The sequence below is a fragment of the Balearica regulorum genome, chromosome 4, assembly GCF_011004875.1.
Source record: "Balearica regulorum gibbericeps isolate bBalReg1 chromosome 4, bBalReg1.pri, whole genome shotgun sequence".
Lineage (NCBI taxonomy): Eukaryota > Metazoa > Chordata > Aves > Gruiformes > Gruidae > Balearica > Balearica regulorum.
The window spans coordinates 34,231,346-34,257,046 of record NC_046187.1 but is presented as its reverse complement, the minus strand read 5'-3'; the positions used below and the strand labels follow the sequence as shown (position 1 = coordinate 34,257,046).

The 25,701-nt window shown below is 40.3% G+C and overlaps 1 protein-coding gene across 9 annotated transcripts in view; it reads right to left on the bottom strand.

Moving 5' to 3' along the window:
• TRIM2 (tripartite motif containing 2) overlaps positions 1–25,701 on the bottom strand; it is a 131,400-nt gene that overhangs the window by 12,103 nt on the left and 93,596 nt on the right. For all 9 annotated transcript variants that reach the window (XM_075751722.1, XM_075751729.1, XM_075751730.1 and 6 more), the window contains 5 exons: positions 21,304–21,455; positions 20,448–20,628; positions 16,515–17,238; positions 7,515–7,618; positions 6,033–6,200 (listed from right to left, as the gene is read on the bottom strand). In XM_075751722.1, coding sequence (XP_075607837.1) covers positions 6,033–6,200; positions 7,515–7,618; positions 16,515–17,238; positions 20,448–20,628; positions 21,304–21,455 — 1,329 coding nt within the window. The remainder of the gene's footprint in view (positions 1–6,032; positions 6,201–7,514; positions 7,619–16,514; positions 17,239–20,447; positions 20,629–21,303; positions 21,456–25,701) is intronic.

Here is a 25,701-nt window from a genome sequence, read left to right as displayed (position 1 = left end):
AGGTTCCCTTAAGGCTGTCTGGTACAAAGTCACCACTACACAGCCTCTTTCAGTCTCAAATAAAGAAAACTCCAGGGAGTAAATCTTGCAGCATCAAGACTATACTTAGCCAACATGCAATGATCATGTGTCTGTTTTATGTTCAGGTACATATGCTTTTATAAATTGCTAAATATTTAGGCAAAACCCACCCAATTAAATCATGAGAAAATATCCCCAGGGAAAACTATTAAAAATTACTTTGTGTTCACCAGGGGAAAGATATGAGCAGACCTACAAAAATGTATTCAGGTCTGCATAACAACAAAGCAGCAAAACCATAAACCAAATGCAAATCAGTAGATTTATTTCCTTTGGGGTGATTAAATCATATTCCCTTCTTTCCTCTGGGATGCCTGTGTGTCTGCTTGTGCATTGCACCACCTCCTTACCATCTTTCCAGTATTCCTATGGAAAAATGACTCAGACTCATGAGTACAGTGTCTTCCTGCCCATATAAATGCATATGAAAAAAAATCATGAATAAATCACGTACTACATTAATGGGCACTCAGTGCTGAGAAGAGTAATAAAAATCACTATTCTTGGGCCAGGATTTAAAATATAATTTGCAGGCAGCAATAAATTACTCCCAGCTAGAATTTGCAGTGCTTTTTACTAAAAATCTCTGTTTCCAGTTTAGATCAAAATATGCTGATGACACATTACTGGGTCTGGCTGAACATATGCTTTATATATTTTTATTTCAGAAGGTTTCTTAGAATTATAGGTTTGATTATTTAGAACAGAACATTATGAAACCCACTCACTCCTGTTAAGTGTATGAATGGAAGTATTTTCAGACTTTTCTGCCATTAGAAATGAATACAGTATAATGAATCATCTGAACCCTTAATACAAATAATGTGTTTAATTGAATTCAGTCAAGGACATTATGTCCCTTATTTTATAGGCTCTTATGAATTTAGACTGTTTTTCAAATATGTGTTTATAAAGTCACCCTACCCGGGTGGAAAATATTCTACTGTGGGATATTCCTAGAGGTAAAAAAATCAGCTAGCCTATATAAAAATTTGTAAAGACCTTTCCACTGTAGAAGTAGGTGTGTTAGGGCTTTATGTTTAACTCCACCAATCTTGCTGCTGTCTGAAAGGTTCACAATTGTCAGAAATTATTTTACAGACCTTCACCATACCTTCTTTTCCTGTTTGAGAACTTCCCTAATACAGAGATACAGCTTTGTCACACATTGCAATGTTCCACAATAAATGGATTTATCATTCATGTGACTGTCTGAATTCAACTGTGACCACTTAACCACACTTCACAGTACTATTCCTATCTGAACGTGCAACCAGCTTCAAGCAGCTCCCTTCTTAATTCTTCTAATGAGACAAGAAAATATAAAAGTCTGACAGAGAAAATGTTTCATCTTTTCCCACTCATCTAAACTTGATCTTGACTTGCAGCCCTGTTTGGCTGATAACAAGCTATCTTAGATGAAACCCTTCAAGACTAGAAAGAAAGTAATTCTCTCCTCAGAGGACGAAGATCGTTCTCTTGGCTCTGTTCTCCAGTTCCTTCACTAGGTTTGGATACCACCGCCGGTACAGAAGCTGATACTGCTGCTTCAGCATGCGTTCTCTCCTTATCCTAGCAGTATGTCTTCTCTAACACTTTTCTTAAGCAATTTCAGAGTAATTTACCAAGGAAGGCAGCACTGTTATCTGCCTTTTATAAATGAGGAAAATAAAGCACTGGGAAGTGACATGGAAGATCACTAGTTACCTCTGAGACCCATGGCATAGCCAGAAACAGGAGCCCCAATACGTAAGACCGTATGTGAGTCTTTATTGTTCACAGGATAATACAGTCTTTCACATTTTAAGAGACTTGTGTTTTGGTGTAACCTTAGACTAGGGTTTGTCCATCTCTGCATTATGCAAGTTCTACAGCCTTGAGTAAATGGAGCTCTGTCTCTGTTGCTACCAGCGACTGAGGAAGGTGACACTTTCCTGCCTAGCTGTGGAGGTTGCTGGGGTGAGTCAGCCCAGTGCTGCCATCAGGGAGATGCCTGGGCCTGGCTCCAGGGGAAATTTGCCTTCCAGCTCACACGACTATTTAAAATGCTGCTATGAGAGAGGAAGTGTAAATAAATAAAGAAGGGAACAACAATAAAAATAATTAGATTAAGTTCAAAACAGCCCCCTGATAATGCTGAGTTAACAACTAGCAGATCACCTGCATCAGAGAATCTATACAATGACTTGCAGGCACAGTCCTTTGAAGGGAAACACCATTATCCCTTTATCTATCTCTCTGTGGATCTTAGCAAGTGTTGTCCAATTTAATCTGACAAAGCCGTTGTAAGAATGTCCTGGTTTCAGCTGAGATAGAGTTAATTTTCCTTCTAGTAGCTGGTATAGTGCTGTGTTTTGGATTTAGGATGAGAATAATGTTGATGATAACACACTGATGTTTCTAGTTGTTGCTAAGTAGTTGTAGTCCCTACACTAAGTCGAGGACTTTTCAGCTTCTCACGCCCTGCCAGGTGCACAAGAAGCTGGGAGAGCACAGCCAGGACAGCTGGCCAGACGGATATTCCCTGCAATGGAACATCATGCTCCCTATATAACTGGGGAAGTGAGCTGGGAGGTGGGATCACTGCTTGGAAGCAGACTGGGCATTGGGGGAGGGGGGTTCTGCAGGTGGTGAGCAATTGCATATGTGCATCACTTGTTTTATATTTATATTTACATATTTACATATATTTGTATTTATTATTAGCTTCCTCTCATTAAACTGTCTTTATGTCAACCCACAAAGATTTTTTTCCCATTCTCCTCCCCATCCCCTTGGGGAGGAAGGGCTGAGTGGGCAGCTGTGTGGTGCTTAGTTTAGTTATCGGCTGGGGTGAAACTGGGACAAAAAGTTACCATTGACAACACACAAGAAATTACACAGCTTTGCCCAGATTCCCACAGGCTAGATCTGTTATATCCATGTCCTGTGCTTCAACTGTATGATTATGCCTGCCCTCCGTATATAAAATGCTTCTACAAACATTCATATATCTTTCTTGGATAAATATAGCCTGTTGCATTCAATCTAAAAATAGTATTTTATATCATTGATGTTTCTTCTCTCATTTTATCAGTCTGCTCCCAAGAACTATAAAGTCTGATGCATTAACCACCCAAGCATTGCCAACTTTACATAGGTCTTGCAATCCAACAAAAACATTGACTAAAAGCAAAGCTAGGCTCCACGTCAGAGGAACTACCTTAATAATTCATTTTTTTTCAATACCTGTCTCCCTGCTGGTAGTGTATAGCACACAGGGTCCTGGCTCCTCCAGAGCCATGGCTTTTTCCTCCAGAGCTGGCACCATCTGAAATGCTGGATTTACAGCATGTCTTGAGAAGGAAGGAAAACAAGCCCTCCATGCTCTGTGTCCAGATCCAGCCAGTTCACATTAAAGATGTTAATAATTATTTAAAACACACTTAGGTTACTCAGAGAATTTGGATTCTTAACTAAATTACATCTTTCTTTGGTTTTGTTTTGGTGTCTTCATTTCATTCAAGGACTTCAGCCAAACCCAAGGTTTTCCTGTGTAACTGTACATTTTCAAAACTACTTGACAAGCAAAATCACATATTCTGCAAATGCAAGTAATTTATATTTTTTTAACACTTGCATTGCATATTAGTATTGTTTTATTTTAGCTTTAAGTCTACACAGGATCTGGATACTTTTAAGAGCATACACACGTCTGTTTCCCAGATGGAGGTCACTGGGCACCATGCAAGCACAATTTGCTATTTGCTATAGCATCTGTCATTTTGCAAAGACTACTCAAAGGAAGGCCGTTTCTTGGTGCACATGTAAGCAGCTCAGCACCTGAGCTTTTTGGTCACTAGGCTGCCACAAAATTAGCCAAACAGGCCATTCCTCTCCAATGCGGGACTCTAGAACTAAGTAACTATAGTAGAAATTTCCCTGCAGGTTCTTTACCTCGCTGAATGGTGTGTTGTGTTGGTTTTGTGTGGCAAGGTTTTGGTAGCGGGGGGGCTACAGGGGTGGCTTCTGTGAGAAGCTGCTAGAAGCTTCCCCTGTGTCTGACAGAGCCAATGCCAGCCGGCTCCAAGACGGACCCGCCGCTGGCCAAGGCCAAGCCAATCAGCGCCTCTGTGATAACATATTTAAGAAAGAGAAAAAACAGTTAGAGAGCGCTTTTGCAGCCAGAGAGAGGAGTGGGAAGATGTAAGAACATCTGCAGACACCAAGGTCAGTGAAGAAGGAGGGGGAGGAGGTGCTCCAGGCGCCGGAGCAAGATTCCCCTGCAGCCCGTGGTGAAGACCATGGTGAGGCAGGCTGTCCCCCTGCAGCCCATGGAGGGAGGATGAGGGGGTGTAGCGATTCCACCTGCAGCCCGTGGAGGACCCCACGCCGGAGCAGGTGGAGACACCTGAAGGAGGCTGTGACCCCGTGGGAAGCCCGCGCTGGAGCAAGCTCCTGGCAGGACCTGTGGATCCGTGGAGAGAGGAGCCCACGCCAGAGCAGGTTTGCTGACAGGACTTGTGACCCCGTGGGGGACCCACGCTGGAGCAGTTTGCTCCTGAAGGTCTGCACCCCGTGGAGGAGACTCACGTTGGAGAAGGCCGTGAAGGACTGTCTCCCGTGAGAGGGACCCCACGCTGGAGCGGGGGAACAATGAGTCCTCCCCCTGGGGATGAAGAAGCGGCAGAAACACCACGTGATGAACTGACCGTAACCCCCACTCCCCGTCCCCCTGTGCCGCTGGGGGGGGCGGAGGTTGAAGCCGGGAGTGAAGTTGAGCCCGGGAAGATGGGAGGGGTGGGGGGAGGTGTTTTTAAGATTTGGTTTTATTTCTCATTCCTCTACTCTGTTTTGCTTAGTAATAAATAAGATGAATTCCCTCTCTAAGTTTGGTCTGTTTTGCTCGTGATGATAATTAGAGAATGATCTCTCCCTGTCCTTATCTCGACCCGTAAGTTTTTTTTTCCATTGTACCTTTTCTCCCCTGTCTAATGAAAGAGGGGAGTGATAGAGCGGCTCTGGTGGGCACCTGGCCCTCAGCCAGGGTCAACCCACCACATGTGTACTGCTAACCTCTGCTATAGGTGGCTATTTCTAGCATGCATCGCCAGACTCAGTAACATGCATTCAGAGAACAGCACCAAATGGAGGCAATCTTTAATTCCCTCTGGAATTGCACCTGGACCCAAGCAAAATAAATATTGCACGTTGGCAAGCATCAGCGTAGTGTAGTAGCTGCCTTCTTATTTTACTCTTATTAAAAGGGATCAAAGTTACTATGAAAATAAGAGGTGCACTTTTCTCAGAACTTCTGATTTCTGAGACCGAAGACATTATTACTGCCTTTCAGTTTTTTCCAGTTCACATCACCCCACCTAAAACACTCCTGTCTATGCTGTAGCATTGGAACAACATTCTGGGTTGCATTTATTACCAACAGGATCATACATGAGTTATACTCTTGATTTGCTAATACATATGGAGTAAAACAGAGGAAGTCATCATCAGTCTGCTACCTTATTTTTCTCCTCCATATGCCACTGAAGAGCCTCATGTCCTTCTCATAAGTTTTTATGTCTGTCTGTGTGTATATACATATATGCACACACCTTTCTGTATAATCAGAATACTAATGATATGAAGGTTGTTGAGCTAGTCCAACTGGACTTGATTACATTAGCTATCCTTGATTATAAGTTATGAAAAGCATCCAAGCACCTAGTACGCAGAACTGTAAAATGGAACATATTGTCTCTATTTGGTATAACGTTAGCATCACAGCTGTGACATCTTCCTATTAATTATACAGCAGGGCTGTGTCATGCATTTCCACATCACAACAATGGAATTTGGACTTACAACCACAGTTACAACCAAACTATGTAGTTTCTTGACAAAAAAACCCATATTACTTTGCATTCCTTTGTAAGATGGAGAAAGCTCAGGAGAGTTCACATGGTAACTTGTACCTTAAATTTTCCGTCTGATGAGAATATGCTAACCCATTTGTTATCATAATCTGCGATAATGATATCACCACTGGGATGCACAGCCACTCCTGTTGGCCGCTGCAACTGGCCGGGAGACCTTCCTCGTATGCCAAAACGGCTTTTGAACTGACCATCATTGGAAAATATCTGTAACAGAAAACATTCATTTTAAAATTAAGTCTGCATAATAACATCATCTATTTCTTGGAGCTTAGATTTTAGCAAGTCACTAATGAACACTATAGTCAGGAACATTAAGCACTTTTACATGGTCCATATTTGAAAGTGTTACGCCTAATTTCAGAAGAGGCTTCCACCTGGACCCTAATTTCAAAATAAAGAAGTTCTCTGCACTTACATTGCACCGTTTCTTCAGTGATCTTAAAGTAGTTTACAAACATAAGTGAATAAAGCTTCACAATGTCCCTCTCAGGTGGAAGGAAGTGGTATTATTCCCCTATTAGAAATGAGGAAACTGAGGCACTGAGTGACTCAGCCACAGTCAAATGCTAAGTCTGTAGAAAAGATAGAAGCTAAAAGAGAATTTCAAAATTTAATTATTTGACTTAGGGATAAGTACTAGGCCATTTCCTGAGAGATGTTTTAGCCACGCAAAAGTCAGTCCACTGGTTGTATCCCCAAGCCAGGTAATTAGACACTGAAGTTCCTCTGAAGTGGCTGCAAATTAAAAAGTGTGAGAGGGTCTTTGTCAAATCTTTCACTGCTGATGAATATTTGACTCTGGCTCTTTGAAAAGGCCTGGAAACATATTCTTACTGCATGTGGCTTGCTGGTTCTAACATACTGAAGAAGCCACACACCACTGCCTTGTTCATTGCTACCACATGGGCAGCCTGAAGAGTGATGACAAATTGTTAATGGTAAAAAAGATACATGGCAAGCAAAAGAAAAAACACAGCTTGATTTTCACACAGGTTAAAAGAAGCCAAGAAATCGTGGGTGTCAGGGGTGCTACCACAGAAAAGATTTGATCACGATATCAGACAGAAAAGTCAATTAAGTAGACTAAAGGCATTTGAAAATGACATCTACATGTTTATTTTTGTATTTGTATTTGCGTAAGAAATGATATGTGTGGCACCTTGCCCTAGATTTATATTTGGAAACACAGAGTGATAAATTTACAGTGTAAAATGATATTTACAAAGAGGCATTTTTCCAGCTTATTGCACCACTTGTTTTCTTCATTCATTGCCAAACATCATAAGGAAGGGAAATAAACTCTGATATACATACTAGATATAGTGTAGATCTGAAAAAGATAGCTGCAGGTCAAGAAGATCGAATGATAATGGATGATTAACAAGTTGAGCTTCCTCTGTATTTTCTATATCTGCTTGCATTGTACAAAATGTATCTTTCCTGGAGTACAAAGAAGGCAGAGGTGTGGGGGCGGGGAGAAAAAGAAAAATACTGCAAGTGGCATATCCTCCCTCATACCTGCACACACTGGTTGTTACTGTCTGCTATTAATATTTTTCCATTTGTAGATGCAGCTACACCTTGAAGATTTGTAAATTCCCCTTTGTTTCTTCCTTTGGTGCCTAAAATTGAACAGAAAGCACATAAGAAATCAGGTTAGACAGGACTAATCAGTTAGAACCTAAATGCCAACACATGCATTTATTACATCCTTGATCTATAGATTTCTATTTTGAAGAATTCTTACCACTGCTACAACTTCGAAGAACCATCTCAGTAACAGATCCACAATTCTGAGTACAAGAAGGGATTGTTCTTACTCTTTGGCATGCATGCCATCTAAGCCTCCATCAACATAATTACCTCTTTGGCCTTCACAAATCAAAGTTTTCACAATTTGCCTCTTGCGTGAGGGAACTAGTATTATGTTTTCTAGTAAGTGATGGTCTTTTTTAAAATTGCGTATTTTTATTCAACTGAGAAGGCAATGAAAGGAGCGGTACTGTGGGAACATAAGGCTAAGATAAGAACATACAGGCTAAGATAAGGACCTGGACAGATGACAAGGTTTTAGTACAATTAGCTATATGTCTTCAGTGAAGTCACAAAGTTGAGACAAAACGTATCGGTGATCACTTTGGATGGGGCCATTTCAAGACAGGGAAGTTTCCTATTAATTCATACACAGTTTTCAGTCACAGACTTTAAAAATTCCCTTAGAAGGGAAACTCAGATGAAGAACTGGTTTTGAATGATTGGGACATGTGGGCCAATGAAGACCAACACCTTGAGACTGAATGCTTCTGCAAAGGCCTTATATTGTTCTAAGAAATCAGTATACACACAGAGAGGTCCCATTTTTACCCAGGACAAATGCAATAGTGATTTACATAGAACTGTAAGTCTTTTCCCCAGTGGCTTAAGGGGATAAGGAGCGTAAAATGTCAATTTTTCGTAAAAGTTCATTAAGTTTAGATTCCTGATTACTTAGATGTTTGTTCCAAGATGTTCTGAAGAGAGTCACACAGCAAACTGGTGTCTTTAAAAGGTCAGCCCTAAAGTGGCTGGTCCAAATTACACCTGGAGCACAGAACAGTATCCAAATTCCTGCTTTGTTTGTAAAGGAGGCTCAAGGGTCTTTAGACAAGACTGCAATTATGATCTTGGACCCCAAGGTTATTCATAACGAATGAATGCATTTTGAAACAAAAAGACTCTATAAGCTGTTCTTTCCAAGACTTGGATGCAGCACTATTTTTCCTGGTGAAGTATTTTTATAAGCATTCACTGGCTGTGTATCAGACATTAATTGGTTTCAATATACCGTTTTAACTGAAAAACTTTTATTTTAGTCCAAAATGTCCTGGAGCTCAGTGATTAAAACCATTCTGACTGTGATGCCCAATGTAAGACATACATATTAGCTCTAATTTGTATTTAGCTTCCATTAGGGACGTGTACGCTCTTAACAATCCTTCTTTCTGCTGTGGTGATGGCTGTGGGTTGCATATTTCCTGTCACTGGCTAACAAGTAACATTTAATTCCTCTGCACTTGGTGCTTCAAGCATGTTCCTTTGTTTCAAGGCTTGCTTTCTTGAACTCCATATGCTTACATCCTCTGAACACGGCAAATACTTCTCAATTTTTGTACTGCAAGGGGAAAGTACATATTCAGGGAATAGTGAGTTACACACCAATTACATTACCCACACTTGAGCCATTTCTGTGTATTCTTTTAATGAGCAGTGCCTGAGGGATGCATGCAGTAATTTTTTTCCACCATATGCTAATGATAAGTTTCTTTTTTGCGTTTTAGCCAAAGACAATGGTTGAAAAGGGAGAAACATTCCTTTTACTACTGAGAGTAAAGGGAAAACATTTGTTAGAAAAGAGGAGGCGTAAGCTAGAGCATCTGGAACCAACTAGCACAAACATTATGGAATGTATGTGCTTTACCCTTAGAAAAAAATCTTGAAAGTCAAGGAGTTGCATTTTTAAAGATAAGAGATATCTATATAAAGAGTTACTCAAAGTGGTCCTCAGTGGGACCTTGTAAACATACATCAAAGGAAAAATAGGAGAAATTATGCAGGAATGTCACAGTCATATTTCACAGTAAGTTTAAGAAATAGTAACTTATTAGCACAGTATGCAGATGAAATTCAGCTCCATGTAACGTCTTTGTACATAGCACTTTGCAGCTATTAAACCCATCACACAGGTCCTAATTTGCACATAGGCCTTTATACAGGCCCCTCTGCAGTGGCACGAATTTCTCTGAAGAAGAAAGCTGAGGTTAGTGAAACACAGCTTACGTCCTAACTTATGGTCAGGAGGAAAATAGGTAACTTTGAACTGTTGGATGTGAATAATTCACTATGCCAGCAAAGATCTGAAGCCAAGCACAGACAATGGCAGCAGTTCAGATGATGAGAGGAAAGCTTCTAGTAAAGTATGTCAGCCTCTGGAAGAGCAGGATCCCGCAAGAGACTCTGTAATACCAAAGGATGAGAGCGCCTTCCTGTAAGTAGAGATTCCCGCCTTTTAAACATACCTGCCTGAGACAGTGTCTTCAGCAAATCTTTCACTGCAAGACACCACCCCTCTGTATCAAGGCACCCCGTGCTTTTTCTTCTCTCAGACACGGGCAGCCACCCATCGCTTCTCAGCCTAGGGAGGCACCAACATTTCAAATGCATGGGGGTGAGGCTAGGGAACAGTTGTGGGGTCCTCGTTCCAGTGTTTCCCAAGCAGCCTGGTTTGGAGATGAAATCCTGCATCTTTCGTGACTGTCCTTGCCCAGCCTTCCCTCCCTCCTGTTCTGAGCTACTGTGGGGCACAAAGGGGGACAAGACAGACATTTTACTGCAACTTCTGTGGCAAGCTGCTTGGGATTAGGAGAGGACAGTAATTTTTCAAAAGAGCAGGCTGAAGAGAGTTACTAGGAAGCAGATCTGTGTCCAGTGGAATAGCTCCTTTAATACCATCTTTGTATACAGTTCTGTAAATAAACAGTCAGATTTGCCTTAGCCCTATCTAATTCCTTCTGGTACTACTGAGCGTAGCCTGCACAAACGAATTAATTTAGCTTTGAAGATATGCTTTCAACAAGAGTATCCGTTTTCAGCTCAAGACAATCTAGCACACAAAATGCTTCATAATTTCAATCTTTTATTCTTGCACAATAGAGGCCAGATTGAATCTCACCAAAAAGAAGGAAAAAAAATAAATCTAAAAGTCCATTAACATCACAGCAGATGTTAAAAATTACATCATGTAACTGCAATAAGAGTCTACTCTCTAAGTGCTGGGCATCTGGACAAACCTGTTGTACAATGTACATTTTTGATGCACATAGTAATAGAAGGAATATTTTTTGCTTTCTAAGTTTTACTAATATGAATAATAACCTCCCTGCTTGCTAACCTAGATTTACCAGCTTCCTAAAACACAAAAACCATGTCACTGCCCTCAGCAGGAAGGGAATGGATTCAGAGAGACAAAATCCCTGCAGAAAGATTATGGATTAATGGGGAGACTTTAGAGGTTGCAAATAGCTGTAACATGTTGTGTAAGTGCCATTTCTTTCCTGCCTACAACACTTCAAATACTTCTTCTTGGACTGTTCTCTGTGTGGTACTGAAAAAAAAAGGATAAAAGTAAACAGCATGGAAAGGTCTACATACATACTGCATAGACAGGTTATCACGGAGCTGTTTCCTTGTTCCCTAGTCTTGCTTCTTTTTTCCTCAGACTGCCAAAAGATACTTACTCAAACTTCACACATTATTAGGATGTGATGCCCTCTCCCATGGTAGATACAGCTGAAACAAGAGGCTCTGTACTAAAATTGCACCAAAGCACAAGCTATGTGCTTATGGTAAAATAAATGTCAGTGATTCTAATCCAAATTCCCATGCAAATCTAAGTTTTAAAATCAATCAGTCTGTTGGATGAAGGCACACAATGTTTGTAACCTTTAAAGAGGAATGCATAATTCAGTAGGAACTCTGGCAGATACTCCCACACGCTGTTGGTAGTGAAGTTTGGGCTGATTTGTATTAATTTGCTTCACACAGCATCTGTCTCTAAAAGCTTGGCCAAGATCACCTCCAAGCCTTGCTTCTGCAGCAGAGCCCCTGCCGCCACTGCTAGGTATGCACAAATCCTAGGGGTAGGTGCACCTCAGAAGCACTTCTTTGCTGGTACAGCAGCAAAACTCCAAAAGACATGAGTCAAACCAAGACCAGGTCTCTGTCATTGGGACATCAGACCCACGCTGGGGATTTTGCCAGCAATGTGATGTCAGAATTCTTCAGTCTCTGTCCAATACAGGTATGACTGCAAAACTGTGCAATGTAGGCCTGGTGAAATTCCAGACTTGCCATCGCGAATCTATAAAGAGTTCATGACATGCCTCAGAGGGATTTGAGCTAATAAACTGGAAAATGAAATTCTATTTCCCCATTACTAGGCATTTCTATTTCTACAGAAATACATATTCTGTATAGAAAACATTTCACTATTTCATACTAGTCATTAATGGGTTTGTTCCAGAGCTCTGAAATACAGAATGAAGAACAACTGATTGAAGCGTGTCAGAGGGACCTCTGCATTTCATGTATCACACTTGTGCACTACATGAACAACCATACATGCACATCCCTTCCTTCTTCAATGCCCTTAGCCAGGCTGTAATTTGTCCAGGACAGGACCTTGCTGGAAAGGTAGAGAAGGGACAGGGGCATGGGAGGGAGCAGATGCTGCTTGCTACAGGGAAAAGGTTCCTCTGGACCATCCATACAAGGGGGCTAACTGCAGTTGGAAAAATACGCATTTTTTTCAAGGAGACATGTACCCATATGTATTTTTGTAAGAGCTCAAAAAGTCTGTAACTGTAAGCAGCCCTGTTCCTTTCAAATAGGACAATCCAATACATAATTTCAGGCAGAGGCCTTCAGAAGAAAATTAAACACCTGATCAAGAATCCCTTTGCTCCCCCTAAGCCTGATTTTAAACTGCACTAAAGTTATTATTACACAGGCCTTGTTCATGAGTACTCATGTGGAGTAAATTCACAATAAGGCTCCTATTTGCTTTCAGCATTGATAACAGACCAGAAGATGACATCCATACCTAGTAAGGAGGCTGACAGATGGTACTGTTAAAGACACTTTTTTTTTTTTTTTTAAATCAGAGTGAATTATACACATTAAATGTACCAGCTAAACTTAGATGCTCAGTTACATGACTGAACAGACAACTAAACACAGTCTGAGGAAAAGGAAAATTGAACTTCCTAGCAGAGAGCCAACTCTCCATCTGGCTGTATCTGATGCCAATCCCAAGTATAAATAAATGAAGAGAAAAAGCAGTTGAAGTGAGAAATAGCACCACTACTGCTAAACAGTGTCAAAGAACCCAGTCATGAAAAGTGCCAGAAGAAAAAAAATACCAAGGGATATGGCACAGCATGGCAGAGCTAGAGCAGAAGATGGTGTCCTTGACAGAGAAGCTAACTGATGCCCACCCATGGCGCTTAACCCTCCTTTTACCTCTGCTCAGCATGGTTCTAAGGCACAAAAGCAAGGTAACAGAAAGAGCCTTCCCTCTCACTTCAGTGCTTCCTACCACTTGCAGAGGTAGCAAAAAACATTGCACAACAATTATTTTCTGGATATTGGAAATACATTCTTGTTTTCATTTGTATAAACTAAATACATGTTACACAGCTACTGCATGGATACACTCTTAGAGATCACACCTGTTTAAAAAGAATGAAAAAAAAAGGTTGAAGATATTAATTATTGAGAGAGAAGAAATACTGTTCTTCTAAATAATGGATTACATGAATGTATGAATGTGCAGTCAATAGCTTGATCATAAATATCTGAATAGAACCACATGCCATTTTAAAAGCCATGAATAACACAGAATTGGCAAAAGAGACAATGCACAATTCCCCATGAATGAGAGCACTTAACTGTACTAATGTTGTTTTAATGCTATCTCTGTTAATACTAGCACAAGAACAATCTCCTGCTAGGAGCTGGTCGATTTACTTGTGCATAAAAGCCCATATATCAGCATATATTCAATAGCATACCCCATATACTTGGATGCCCATAGGAATATTACAGTATGGTTCTCCAACACAGCTGTATGAGTTTCTGGCAGCCCAAATGTAAGATTTATCTTGACCAGTTTAAAATACAAATCCAGATTTGGCCAGGGCTATCAGAGGCATTCAACAATGGATTCAAATTAGAGATACGCAGTTGTGTTGGAAAACAGTGATAAACTTTATTTTACCTTACCTCATCAACAAATGAGCCAAACCTTAACTTTTCAAAGTAAGCTGAAACTGGAACTAAATGAACTTTTAAATCCGTGAAAGCAATCCCTGTGAAAATGTCAGAAGTTTTACCTGTCTTCATTTTGCATATTTTGGAAGAGTGTAAAAAGCTAGACCATTACAGATGCAATGGCTTAAGAGACCTTTCAGATGATGCATACATAAGCCCACAGAAGCCCAGAGGGACATCTCTAAGTAGGGTCATTCTATGAAATGAGTGGCTGAGAACTGAACATGTAATAGGATGAAGTATGACTCTCAGTTCAATTTTTCAATAAAATAGTGATCCATATATCCCAAATGTGGACACTCCTGAGAGGTTTCATCAAGCAAAAGCTCAGAGACATGTGTAGCTCTTGTTCTAATTATTTTCTTTTCTTATTTTGGGGAGTAGAGTGGTGAAGAAGGGAAGGAGGCAGAGCTCCAGGATAAAGCATGTGGTCGTAACTGCATCACAACAGAAAGAAAGGGCACTACACTTTTTGGAAAACATTTCAGACTTCTGGAGTTTATGGTGTATTGGAGAGAAGAGTTAAAAAAAATAAAACCAAACAAACACCACTACCACTACCAAAACCCAACCCAGAGCCATACCACTATTTGGTAGTCAGGCTAGAAAGTGCTCACTAGAAGCAAGGGCTACAGGAGCAGAAATTACAATCTGAGATCACTTTAATCCATACCAAAAGCTTTGTAATAAGAACATTAACAATTTGAAAATAATTTCAAGACATCACTTTTTTTTTCTTTCTTTTTTTTTAAAGTATATTTAGATCTACAATTTCCACACCGGGATAAATTAATACTTGATATATGTGAACCAGAGGGCTTAGCATTCAGTGAAGGCGTCAGCCACAATGTGTAACAGAGCTCCCCTGTTACCCACAGGCACAGTGTACCTGTGCAGGCTTTTCTATCCTGCTCTTACCTGCTACAGACCCAGAGAGACTCTTTCTGCCTGAATCTGTCCATCCAACCCCATATAACATGTCACAACCATTCCAGAAGAGATTAGAGAGATGTTTTCTTTCTAGATAGGGTTCAGACATTATTCTTAACTGTTTTGATTTAACCTTGTCTTAAAATAGAGCCCAAAAAAGATCTAGGCTATGTTTACACATATCCTCTGTCACACTTCCAATACCAACAGTGAAACTGCATTTGGGAAGAGCCACCAGTCCCCTTCTATTGCAGCAGGAGCCTGAGGCTGATCACTCTGCCCTGCACAAGGGCTTCTCTCCCCATGGGATTGCTAACAGGGGACACCCTTCTGCTAGAGGAAGGGCTATGTCCAAGTACTAATTTAACAAAGGTCACCTACCAGCTTTGGACAATAAAGCATGGTTACTGCCCATAGGGCGGGCTCGACTTCAGTATGAATTGTCCTACATCGTATTTCTAACTTTTGACTCAGCAGTCACCATAAAACTTGGCCTTAGCAACAGTAAAACTGGATATCATTGACTCTAAAAAATGCTTTGAGTTGTTATATTTATGGGGTCATTTATCTTATACAGAAATGCACTGGCCATCTGGGAAAGGCTGGTCATTTTACGAGTAGCTCCATCCGAAGCTTACATTGTGCTGTCCTATTCAGCAGGCAAAACACGCTTGCTGAATATGTTTTCTGATATAAAACCATTATTTTATTGCATGTACTCTTTATCACAGCAAGGAATCTATTAGAAATACTGATGGATGAGAAATCAGATGGACAGGGCTAACCAACTGACAAATGGTGTCCAGATGAATTTTCAATAGAATTACCTAAAAATCCTCCAGGATTAACCACCATCCATGCTCTGCTACAAAGGGGAAAGCCACCTTGCCAACTGGTTGTCAAACTTGGTAACACATACTGCTGAAATCCTGACTTGTACAAGAATTAACCGGCTTTTTTTCTTTAGTTGTGCAAAGCGAAAAGTATTTTTTAACTATACAAGCAGAGATTATATAAATACAATACAGACTTTTAAAATTATAAATTATTATTATTATATAACTTAAAAACAGAGAACATCAAAAGACCTGAAAGAAAATCACAGTAAATGACACCAAGATGTTATATTTTTACCAAGTGTTAGAAGTCCACAGATTTAGAGGTAACATTACACTATATAAAGAACCAAACATATTTAGATATTGGGGGGGGGGGGGAAGCAAATAAAGGAAATTGTAATGTTGTCCTATGCCAACACAATGAAATAACTATATATGACCACAGGATTTAGCAGTATAGTTCCAAATTAATGAATTAGATTAATCTTTAAGGCAATAATTTTCCTGAAGGAGTCCTCCTACTTCCCTTCTTGCCATGCAACTTTTTAAAGAAGTAATTTAATCTAATCTGAAGCATCAGTCTTCTTATATTTTCATTTTATGATGCCCAATAGAGTACAGAAGAGGTGGTAAAACATTTTATCCCAAATCAAATGCATGCATTTCTCAACCCAAATTCCAATTAAATATTTGCTGCAAACAGTATTTCTGAAGTATGTGCTTTTAAAATTTACATATGAACAAAAGTCAAGAAGCCTAAAGGTATTACCAGGTTGCTCTACTTACAGCTTTAACCTTAAAATAATTTAACTTCTAGATTTTTTCATCCAGTTTCCCTGAACTATTTTTAAGTATGGCAATAGGTAGCAGACAAGTCACCTACCTACTCTGAAGATCAAATCATCTTCAATGGGATTCTCTTTTCTTTTGCCTGTGCTGTACATGCTCGCAGGCCTTTTCACAGCTTTCTGCTTTACATGACCACTGCCAGGAGATTTAACACGCCTCTTAACCCCTTCAGTGGTAGGAGACACATCTGCTGATCTGACCACTTTAAGTTTGAACGGGCTGCCCTTAATATGTTGATCATAAAGTCTCAGTGACAAAGTGAAGTCCCCTTCTTTCTGAACAGTATACAAAAATTCGTAAGTGCCATTTTTATTATCAAGTATTTCTCCATCCGCTACACTCCCATCAGGCGTGCTCAGTTCAGCAGTGAGGTAAGCGTTCCCAGATTTACAGAGCTCCCCATCTTTGTCCTTAGTTGTGATGGTAACGGACATGGGCTGTCCGATCACTGTCTGCCTCAGTCCCTCCCCTGTGGCAACTGTTTCAGAGGCAACAGCATTGGTGGTTAAAATAGTACCCAGATTGTGAATGGACTTCTTCAGGCCTTCCGTTTCCACTATGAAGTCCAACTGATCATTTTCACGGGGCTGCAACGGAAAGTCCCGCTCGGCCAGTTCATTCAGCTTGTCGCTCATTTGCTTCTTCACCAGCAGAACTTCGGTTTCAGTGCCATGGTTGAGAGCTTGGGCCGTAAAGTTGCTGCAACTTTTAATGCTTTCTTGTCCTTCAAGTAAGGTATCCAGCTGTGTCTGGAGGACCTGCATGCATTACCAAACACCAGATTAGCATCGTGTTACAAGAACTATCCTAGCAAGATGTAGTATGCTTTATATGTGAAGGCCTTTGCAGAAATGCAATTTATAGTGGTTTATTTTAGAGTTTATTTCAAAGTTTCATTTTAGACAAAACACCACACTGATCCCCTATGTGTTCTTGGAATATCATGCTGCAACACAAAAAATATACCCTGTTTTGGGTCTTCAAGGCTTCACAGATCCACTGTCACACTAGATATTGAATTATTGCTCCTCCTGTCTGTCTGGTCTTTTTTTTTTAATTAATAAGACCCCAAAAGTGGAAGCTTGAACCCTGCTCCATCTAACTCTCAGCAGTCACAGTTAATGAGATAGTTACTGGGAACTGAGCTGCGTGCACAGAGGTTGAGATATTTTGGAGTCATCAGGCCCATTAATAAGGGGGGCTGCAAGAAACTTCTTGAAACTATTTCTTCAGAGTCAAGGGAAACCTTGGGTTATGCCTCTATAGAGACAGACAAGGTGGCGCTCTCAAGATCTGTACATCCATCCTGAGGAAAAGTATGATTCCTGATCTAAATAAGTGAAGGAAGGCAAAGTCTTCCCAGCAGAAGCGGGTAAGTTGATTCCCCGGTTTCAGCAGGCAGGAAAGCAAAACATAAAGGATGGGTTGTGGATATTGGGAAGAGTTGGGTTGAGTAGCCTGAAATTTTGGTGGGCAGCAAGTAGCTACTCTATATTTAAGACTGAAAAAAAGCTTTTATTATAGGCTCAGTTCTGGCCCTCAGTCTAAAATCCTTAAAATGATATTGAACTCAAAATTAATAGGTGTGGGCTGGGAACAAGGCTAACATTTTTTCTTAAACCAGTTTTGCAATGAATTGGAAAAAGGATCCCTGAATTATAACAACCTAGCAGAGAAATTCATGACAATCAGGAGAACCCAAACATTCCAGCTACCCCCCACACTCTCCACTGACGAAATCCCCAAACCAAAGTACCCAGTCAGACTATGCGGTATGTTTTTCCTGCAGAGAAGAACTAGGGAAGAGACATTACTACAGGTCAGAGAAGTTATTTTGTTGACCATCATTATAAAGTAAATATTTTCAAAACATTTCAATTGGTTTTAAAGTAAACTTAGAGACTGGGTGTATTTATTGCTGTGAGATACTCTTCCCTTGCTGAGACACACCATGTAATGATGCTGCATTCTAAGGGCATTTTTCCTCTGAATTTTACAAAGCTATCTGCTTTTCACCCACTGGAGAAAATCCAGGCTGATGAGTTACTGATATGGGAAAGTGGTAACAATACAAAATCTTTTGCAAGCAAAACAGAACGAACAAATTTCAAGACTACACTGAAATTTCAAGTTACCTGTTTTTCTAGGCATCTAAAAATCTCTCAGGTTTCAATACAAGGCATTTTTAATCTGCCTTGTCTTTATTCAAGGACATAAGTAGTTAAACAGAGAGCATCATAGCTAGTAAAGTCTCAGGATGACAAAACCCCATATACTGGGGATAACAAACCACAAACCAAGGAGGAAGACAACTTGCAGCTATGTTTTAAAACCATTATTTTCTCAATAAAGTTTTCTTTCATTACAAAGATGGAAAATATTAAATCCTACCATAACTAATATTTAAAATGTGTTTAGAGTATTTTATACAAGGCTTCTTTCAGTCCACTGGACAACTGAAACTGAATCAGCAACTTTCTTAGTAAAGTGTAGCCCTTTCATTTTTTCATTTTTGCATAGTACATGATCAGAAGGATGGAATATTTGGGTTTGAATTATTTTGCAGGACTACTATTCATTCAAAAGTAACATCCAGTTCCAAACGCTCTTTTTTATACAAACAGGGGAGATGCCTCTTTTACTGCTTATGTGCAGCTTTGTGAAAATTTGGTTCTCTACCACCCAAAATCATTTTTAAACTGTTTTAAATCCCTTTAAACAACAGTAAGATAATTTAACATCATATTCCATCTTGCGTGAACTTTGTACACACCCTGAGTATATTTGCTTGCTAAGAAAATAAGGTTTTGTGACATCTTGGATACATTTAGATGAACCTGGGATCAAAGTCCAAATTTTTGATGCTAAAAGCTCCTCATCTGCTGCTTAGCTCTGGAGATGACTGAATTCTGTGCCCCCAGAGTTCTCAGCTCCCTGTGTTCTTGAAAGTACACATCCTGTGCACATGTTAGAATTCCTCCATTTTCACAGGCCCAGCAGTTCAATACCTTCCTAATGATCAAGCTTTTTCCAGATCCAGGAATGCAGCATTCCTCTGCTCCAGATAATCTGGAGATGTTCAAGTTGCTCAGTAATTGCAGAGAATGCCCACAGATGACAATATTATCAGGCATTCTGGAAATTCCAGTTCTTGATGTTTTCTTTTAAAGGCTGCTTTAAGGGAAGAGATCTTTTATATAAAACAGACAACTGATGCCCAGGAAGACAAGAACTAAATTCTTTCATTTGCCTGATTCAGACTTACTAATCCTCAATTAAAACCCTACCCACCAGGCTACAGACTTCTCCTTGTAAAAGTGCAGATTTCTCTTTTCTTCCTCTGAAGCTTAGTCTGCAATACAGGGCGGAAACCACAAGAATCAATTATCCAGATAGGAAGTAAAAGAGTGAATAAATGCAGCTCTGGAATCTATTGCTCTCTGCATTCCCCTGAGAAAGTGAGAAGTCCCTCCAATCTTTATGTGTTCTAACCAGTGACATCTCTAACATGAAGTATGTTACCAGGCATTTGAAAGGAAAAGGCTTTAAGCAAAACAGCGAGCCTTGCTCAATTCTTCAGGGAGAAATTGTTTGGCCTGTATCTTCATAGGGGGTGGTCGGGGGGTGGTCATAGGATTGGAGCCCAAGGATTTCAGACTTTCCTTTGGTGTTCCCTTATTGTCATCTGCACATCAGCATGTTGGCTTTAAGCAGGTGCCTGCTTAGTGTGTTGGCCATTTTAGATCCTCACACACCATGCACAAAGGGCTACCTGCCCGTACACGATCTGGATTCCATTTCTAAGGCTTGGGCACCCACAAGCGAGGCTCTGCAGCACTTGATTTCAGGAAAACAAAGTTCTCCTCTGGATCTCAGACACAATTTGTCAAACTGGCATCCTGCATCATTTGTAAAAACTGGCTGATTAAATTAACAACTTTTCATTGAAACAAAACATGCATCTTACTTTGTGTTTAAGGCCATAATTCACTTCCAGTTCCATAAGCAGCACACTCTTTCGCACATTTAAAGTCTTCTGGAGTTCATCAAAAGTGGAATGAATGTCATCTACAATGCTAGCCTTTTGGTTGGTTAACTGGTGTATGATTTCAGATATAAAATGAAGTGCTGAGTCGATCTCTGGAAGCCTGAGGGAGGGATTAAAGTACAAAGATTGCTGTTTCAAAAGTCATTAAACATCAGCCCTTGCCCTGGTACCTTTCGATGAAACAATCTCATCAGCAGGCTGTCTTTAAACTCTGTCATTTCCCAGAAGTAAGGTCATTCCTTTTATAACCACATCGTGGTTTTGGTCTGATAAAATAAGGCTAAGCCAGGGCCCTCCCTTGTGGAAATCCATGAAACTTTAGGCATTTCCAACAAGGAGACCTTGGATCCTCTGTCCTTTACGCAAATGTATCTACTTGGGAAGATATAACTAGATGAACTCCACTTTTTCTTTTTCTTTTTTTCAGCCTTTCTGCCATCATTGTGTTTGTACTAGTCTTTTAAGCATCCAGTATTATTTATTTATCATGAAATATTGGCTAGTACTTTTCTCCTTAACATTTTATGCTCCTTCTTTGGAGGACACTTGCATTTTTAATGGTCTCTGTTTTGTGAAAGACAGATAGGAATCTTTTACTTTTTAATCCCTCAGTGCATCCCACTCAATGGTGGTTTTTTTTTCCTTATGCTAGCCTCACTATCCCTGTTTTCTAGGTAAAGGTCCATGGCACCAGCATATTAAAACATCTACCCAAGTTAACATAGGAAGCCAATGTAGAACTGAAAATGGCAAATAAGCAGTGGAGCCTCCATACCTTTTGTTGACAGCATCCAACTGAACCTGGAGGGAAGCTTTGTGTTGCTCCACCACGTCCTTGAGTGGTACTGTGGGATGCTCTGCGTGTTCTCCCTCTGTACACTCCCGGCACATGGCTGTCTCACAGGACTGGCAGTAAAACTCCATCACCTGGAAAAGCGCACAACTCTAAATTCAAACATGGCAGCAGTAACATCACTCAAAGCACATCTTACTGGGTCTTGAACTCATGTTATCATCCAAGCTCTGAGACAAAGTTTCTCCTTTCTTAGACACCAATAAACTACTGCCTAAAAGGTGGCTGATATTCTTAGATATTTCATACCAAAATACTGGTTTAAATGCATTTTATTCTATCAGAAAGTGTCAGAACAGCAGCCTGGGAAACAGAATGCTGGATTTCAAGGCTGGCCCTAACATCATCTTTATACTACGTAATAGTGAGTTTTGGGGTGTCTCTCAACTACTCTGTGAAACAACTCAAAAAACCAAGGCATTCAAGTCCCCTTGCTAACTTGATCCTTAGTTTCCCCAGAGGTTCTGCCAAAGAAAGCGTAAACTTGGGCTGTTTTTCATAACAGGGCCACCCATGGAACATGAACTCGATGTTGCTCACCAAATAGCTTGTTTATTTGCTAGAGAAAAGCACCCTAAATGAACCAACGTGCTGCAGGGAAAAACTCCATATCCCATTACTAATCCCTTAAAACCATCAAAACCTCATATCTGAGATGATAATAAGAGTGCTGATCTACACTTGAAAGAGGAGACTGTTTCAACCTGTTACGTACCCAGTAAGATGCTGTCTGGAGATAAAAACAGATCTTTACATGTAATAAATACCCCAAATTCTGAATATATTCATGAAGAGAAAGAAACAGAAAAGTGCTGTGCCCAAAATCATACATTAGTCAAGCTAATGCACATATAGGCAAATTTAGCATGGGATTTTCTTTTACAGCTAGGAAGTCCTTGAGCACAAAGCGGTTTAGGCTTATTAAAAGTATATAAGGAAGTTTGTAGTGTATGCTTCAAAGCAAGCCATTGGCAGCTGTCTTCCATTCAGAACATAGCATCAGAATCTTGAATAACTCAGCTGATGCTTCTGGCACTCACATGTCCTGCTCAAAGATGGTTGTGCTGGAGATGTTGGTTGACAACAAGATGGTTCTGTAGAACCGGCTATTTTCAGGTGAGCAGAGGGACATGTAACAGCACCGTGTGGACTAGCTGGCTGCTCCAAGATGTCTTGAGAATTAGGAGGGGCAAGTAAGAACCATAATTGGCATGTGGCTATTAGCATTAATAGGGATTTTCCTCCAATAAGCTCCTTTCTGTCTTATTCTCATTCTTCCTTCTTATCTCAATTCACAAGGTAGGGGATACACACGCGATGAGGGTTTAGTCATTTGTTGGCCCTTTGTGTAAGCCACTTTAGAGAAAATTTAAAAGCTGCTCCAAATAAACTGTGTAAGATCAAATATATCAGCAAGAAAAAAAAAAAAAAAAAGTAGACCTTCTAAAGAATGACAACCCCCATCAACACTACTCCAGTCACTGTGAATTTAGCAGTCTCACAGGAGCAGATCCTCTAAGGCCTGACAGTTACTTTGGTAGGCACTAAGATGTGATGTAGTCTTACAGTGCATAGAGAAAATGAGTTAAACAAAGTTTCGGATTTAAATTTTTTTCAAAGGTTTCAAAAATTTGCAACGAGAAAGAACCAAAAGGAACAGTATTTTATTAGGAAACTCTTACGTCTTTTTATATGGTTAAAAAATTTCATTTCTTTTGAATGAGTGTCAAAAGTTCATCTTTCTGCCTCTTCATAATTGAATGCTTAGGTTCAAGATATTTTAATAAGCCCTTTACTTATTCAATATTTTTATATTTGGATGCAATTATTAGAATAATTTAATATTTCTGTTTCCTACTGAACACCTCATAATAAACCATTATATTTGCAACAACATATATAAAGAAAGAAAGCATCTCATTGGCATATTAAAGTTTAGCCTAATCAACTTCCTTCCTCATTACTGAAGCACCAGAGAATCACATAAGCTAGAATGGTAATAGCAAGCAGACCACAAAGACCTAGTATGTATGTCTGCATAGATATAGTCACCTTTGTCTCAGTCAAATTCAAAATGTTTTGAGTACAGCAGCTTTCACTTCCCATTAAAATCTTTGGATTGTGCCATAGCTGAAGGAGAAAGAAAACCTAATATTAATACAATTCAGGCTTCAAGTGCCTAGATAAGCTGATTTCCTAAGATTTTGTCTAGCATTTCTTAATCAGGTAAGATTAATTTCTAACTACAGACAAACATGTATTACTGGCTTTTCCTCTCTCCTCTCCATGCCCAACATGGGCATCATTTTTTGTGACATTCCCAGAAAGCTTTTCATGATAACAGGATTGCTTTGTAAAACATCTCAGAAAAAAAATTTTGCCTGAACTCCTTCTTTCCAAATTGAAGAGGGCTCTTGGTCAGGATATACTATGGCATCTAACACTGGCGTCAGCTGTATTTCCACTGAAGTCAATGGAAACATTCCCATCAGCTGTAATGAAACGTGAATTAATGCCCACTAGTTCTGAAATCCCATCCACTAACTCCCACCTTAAACCAGGCAAGCATATTTCAGCACAATGACCTCATTAGAGACCCATTAATATCTTTGCTACTGTAATTTAACTGAATTTACAGAAACCTTTAAATTTGCATAATCAAGGATGCAGGTACTTCTGAATTAGATTTCACAAAGCCAAAGCACACTAATTCCAGCCCTTCAAAGTTCAGGTCCTGAGAAAAAGGCTCTCACCGATCACAAGTCCCCCTTCTTTAAAATCACATTTGAATAATTACATTGTTCATCCTCTGCTTCTATTTGTTTGAAATAAAACAGCAGTCCAGAGAAAAAGGATGAGTCTGCTCTTTGCCAGCCTTTTTCCTCATCACACACATGCTTAATTCCTCTGTCCCAGGACTAGTGAGTACCTTAGTTTTGTATGTTTTGGCTTTTAGAAGAATGTAAGTTTGGATTACCTGAGGGCACTTCCCAGATATCTGGTAATATTTAGAACGTGGAGTTTTGTTCTCCCTAGTCATAGCTTTTGCCTTACCCATGCAGTAAACATAAAAGCTTTAAGTAAACTTTTAAAAAAACTTTCGTAAGACTGTCATGACTTAAACAACATGCTCACATACAAGTGAACCACCCAAATCCCTTGTATGACTTTCCATTTCAGTTAGATGTGGTTGTATGAGTCACACTATTGCTTCCTAACTGTCCTAAAGGTTCCTTGAGGCAGAACAAAATTTTGCCATCAGTGAGCTCAGTTTATTAGTTCTAATGCTCACTAAGAGTCTAACGCTGACATTCTGAATTTTTTATTTAGTCTCAGAGAATCACAGAATCACATAGAATGGTAGAGGTTGGAAATGACCTCAGGAGACCATCTAGTCCAACCTCCCTGCTAAAGCAGGATCACCCAGAGCAGGTTGCACAAGGTTCCATCCAGGCAGGTTTTGAATATCTCCAGAGAAGGAGACTCCACAACCTCTCTGGGCAGCCTGTTCCAGTGCTCTGCCACCCTCACAGTAAAGAAGTTTTTCCCCATGTTCAGATGGAACTTTCCGTGCTCCAGTTTGTGCCTGTTGCCCCTTGTGCTGAAGAGCCTGGCCCATCCTCTTGACATCCACCCTTTAGATATTTATAAGCATTAATAAGATCCTCTCTTCAGTCTTCTCCAGGCTAAACAGACGCAGCTCTCTCAGCCTTTCCTCATACAAGAGATGCTCAAGTCCCCTCATCATCTTTGTAGCCCTCTGGCGGGCTCTCTCCAGTAGTTCCCTGTCTTTCTTAAACTGGGGAGCCCAGGGCTGGACACAGTACTCCAGATGTGGCCTCACCAGGGCAGAGCAGAGGGGGAGGATAACATCCCTCAACCTGCTGGCCACGCTCTTCTTAATGCACCCCAGGATACCACTGGCCTTCTTGGCCATGAGGGCACATTGCTGACTCATGGAGAGCTTGTTGTCCATGAGGACATCCTGGTCCTTCTACCAGGTCTTTCTCCACAGTGCTGCTTCCCAGCAGGTCAACTCCTAACTTGTACTGGTGCTTGCGGTTGTTCCTCCCTAGGTGCAGGACCCTACACTTGCCCTTCTTGAATTTCATATGGTTCCTCTCTGCCCAACTCTCCAGATCTTGCTGAATGGCAGTGCAGCCTTCTGGTGTGTCAGCCACTCCTCCCAGTTTTGTATCATCAGCGAGCTTGCTGAGGGTACACTCTGACCCCTCATCCAGGTCATTGGTGACACACTCAGTGACACACTGAATATTGCAGAGTACAGAAAAAATTACATTACACTTTAATGGGATACAC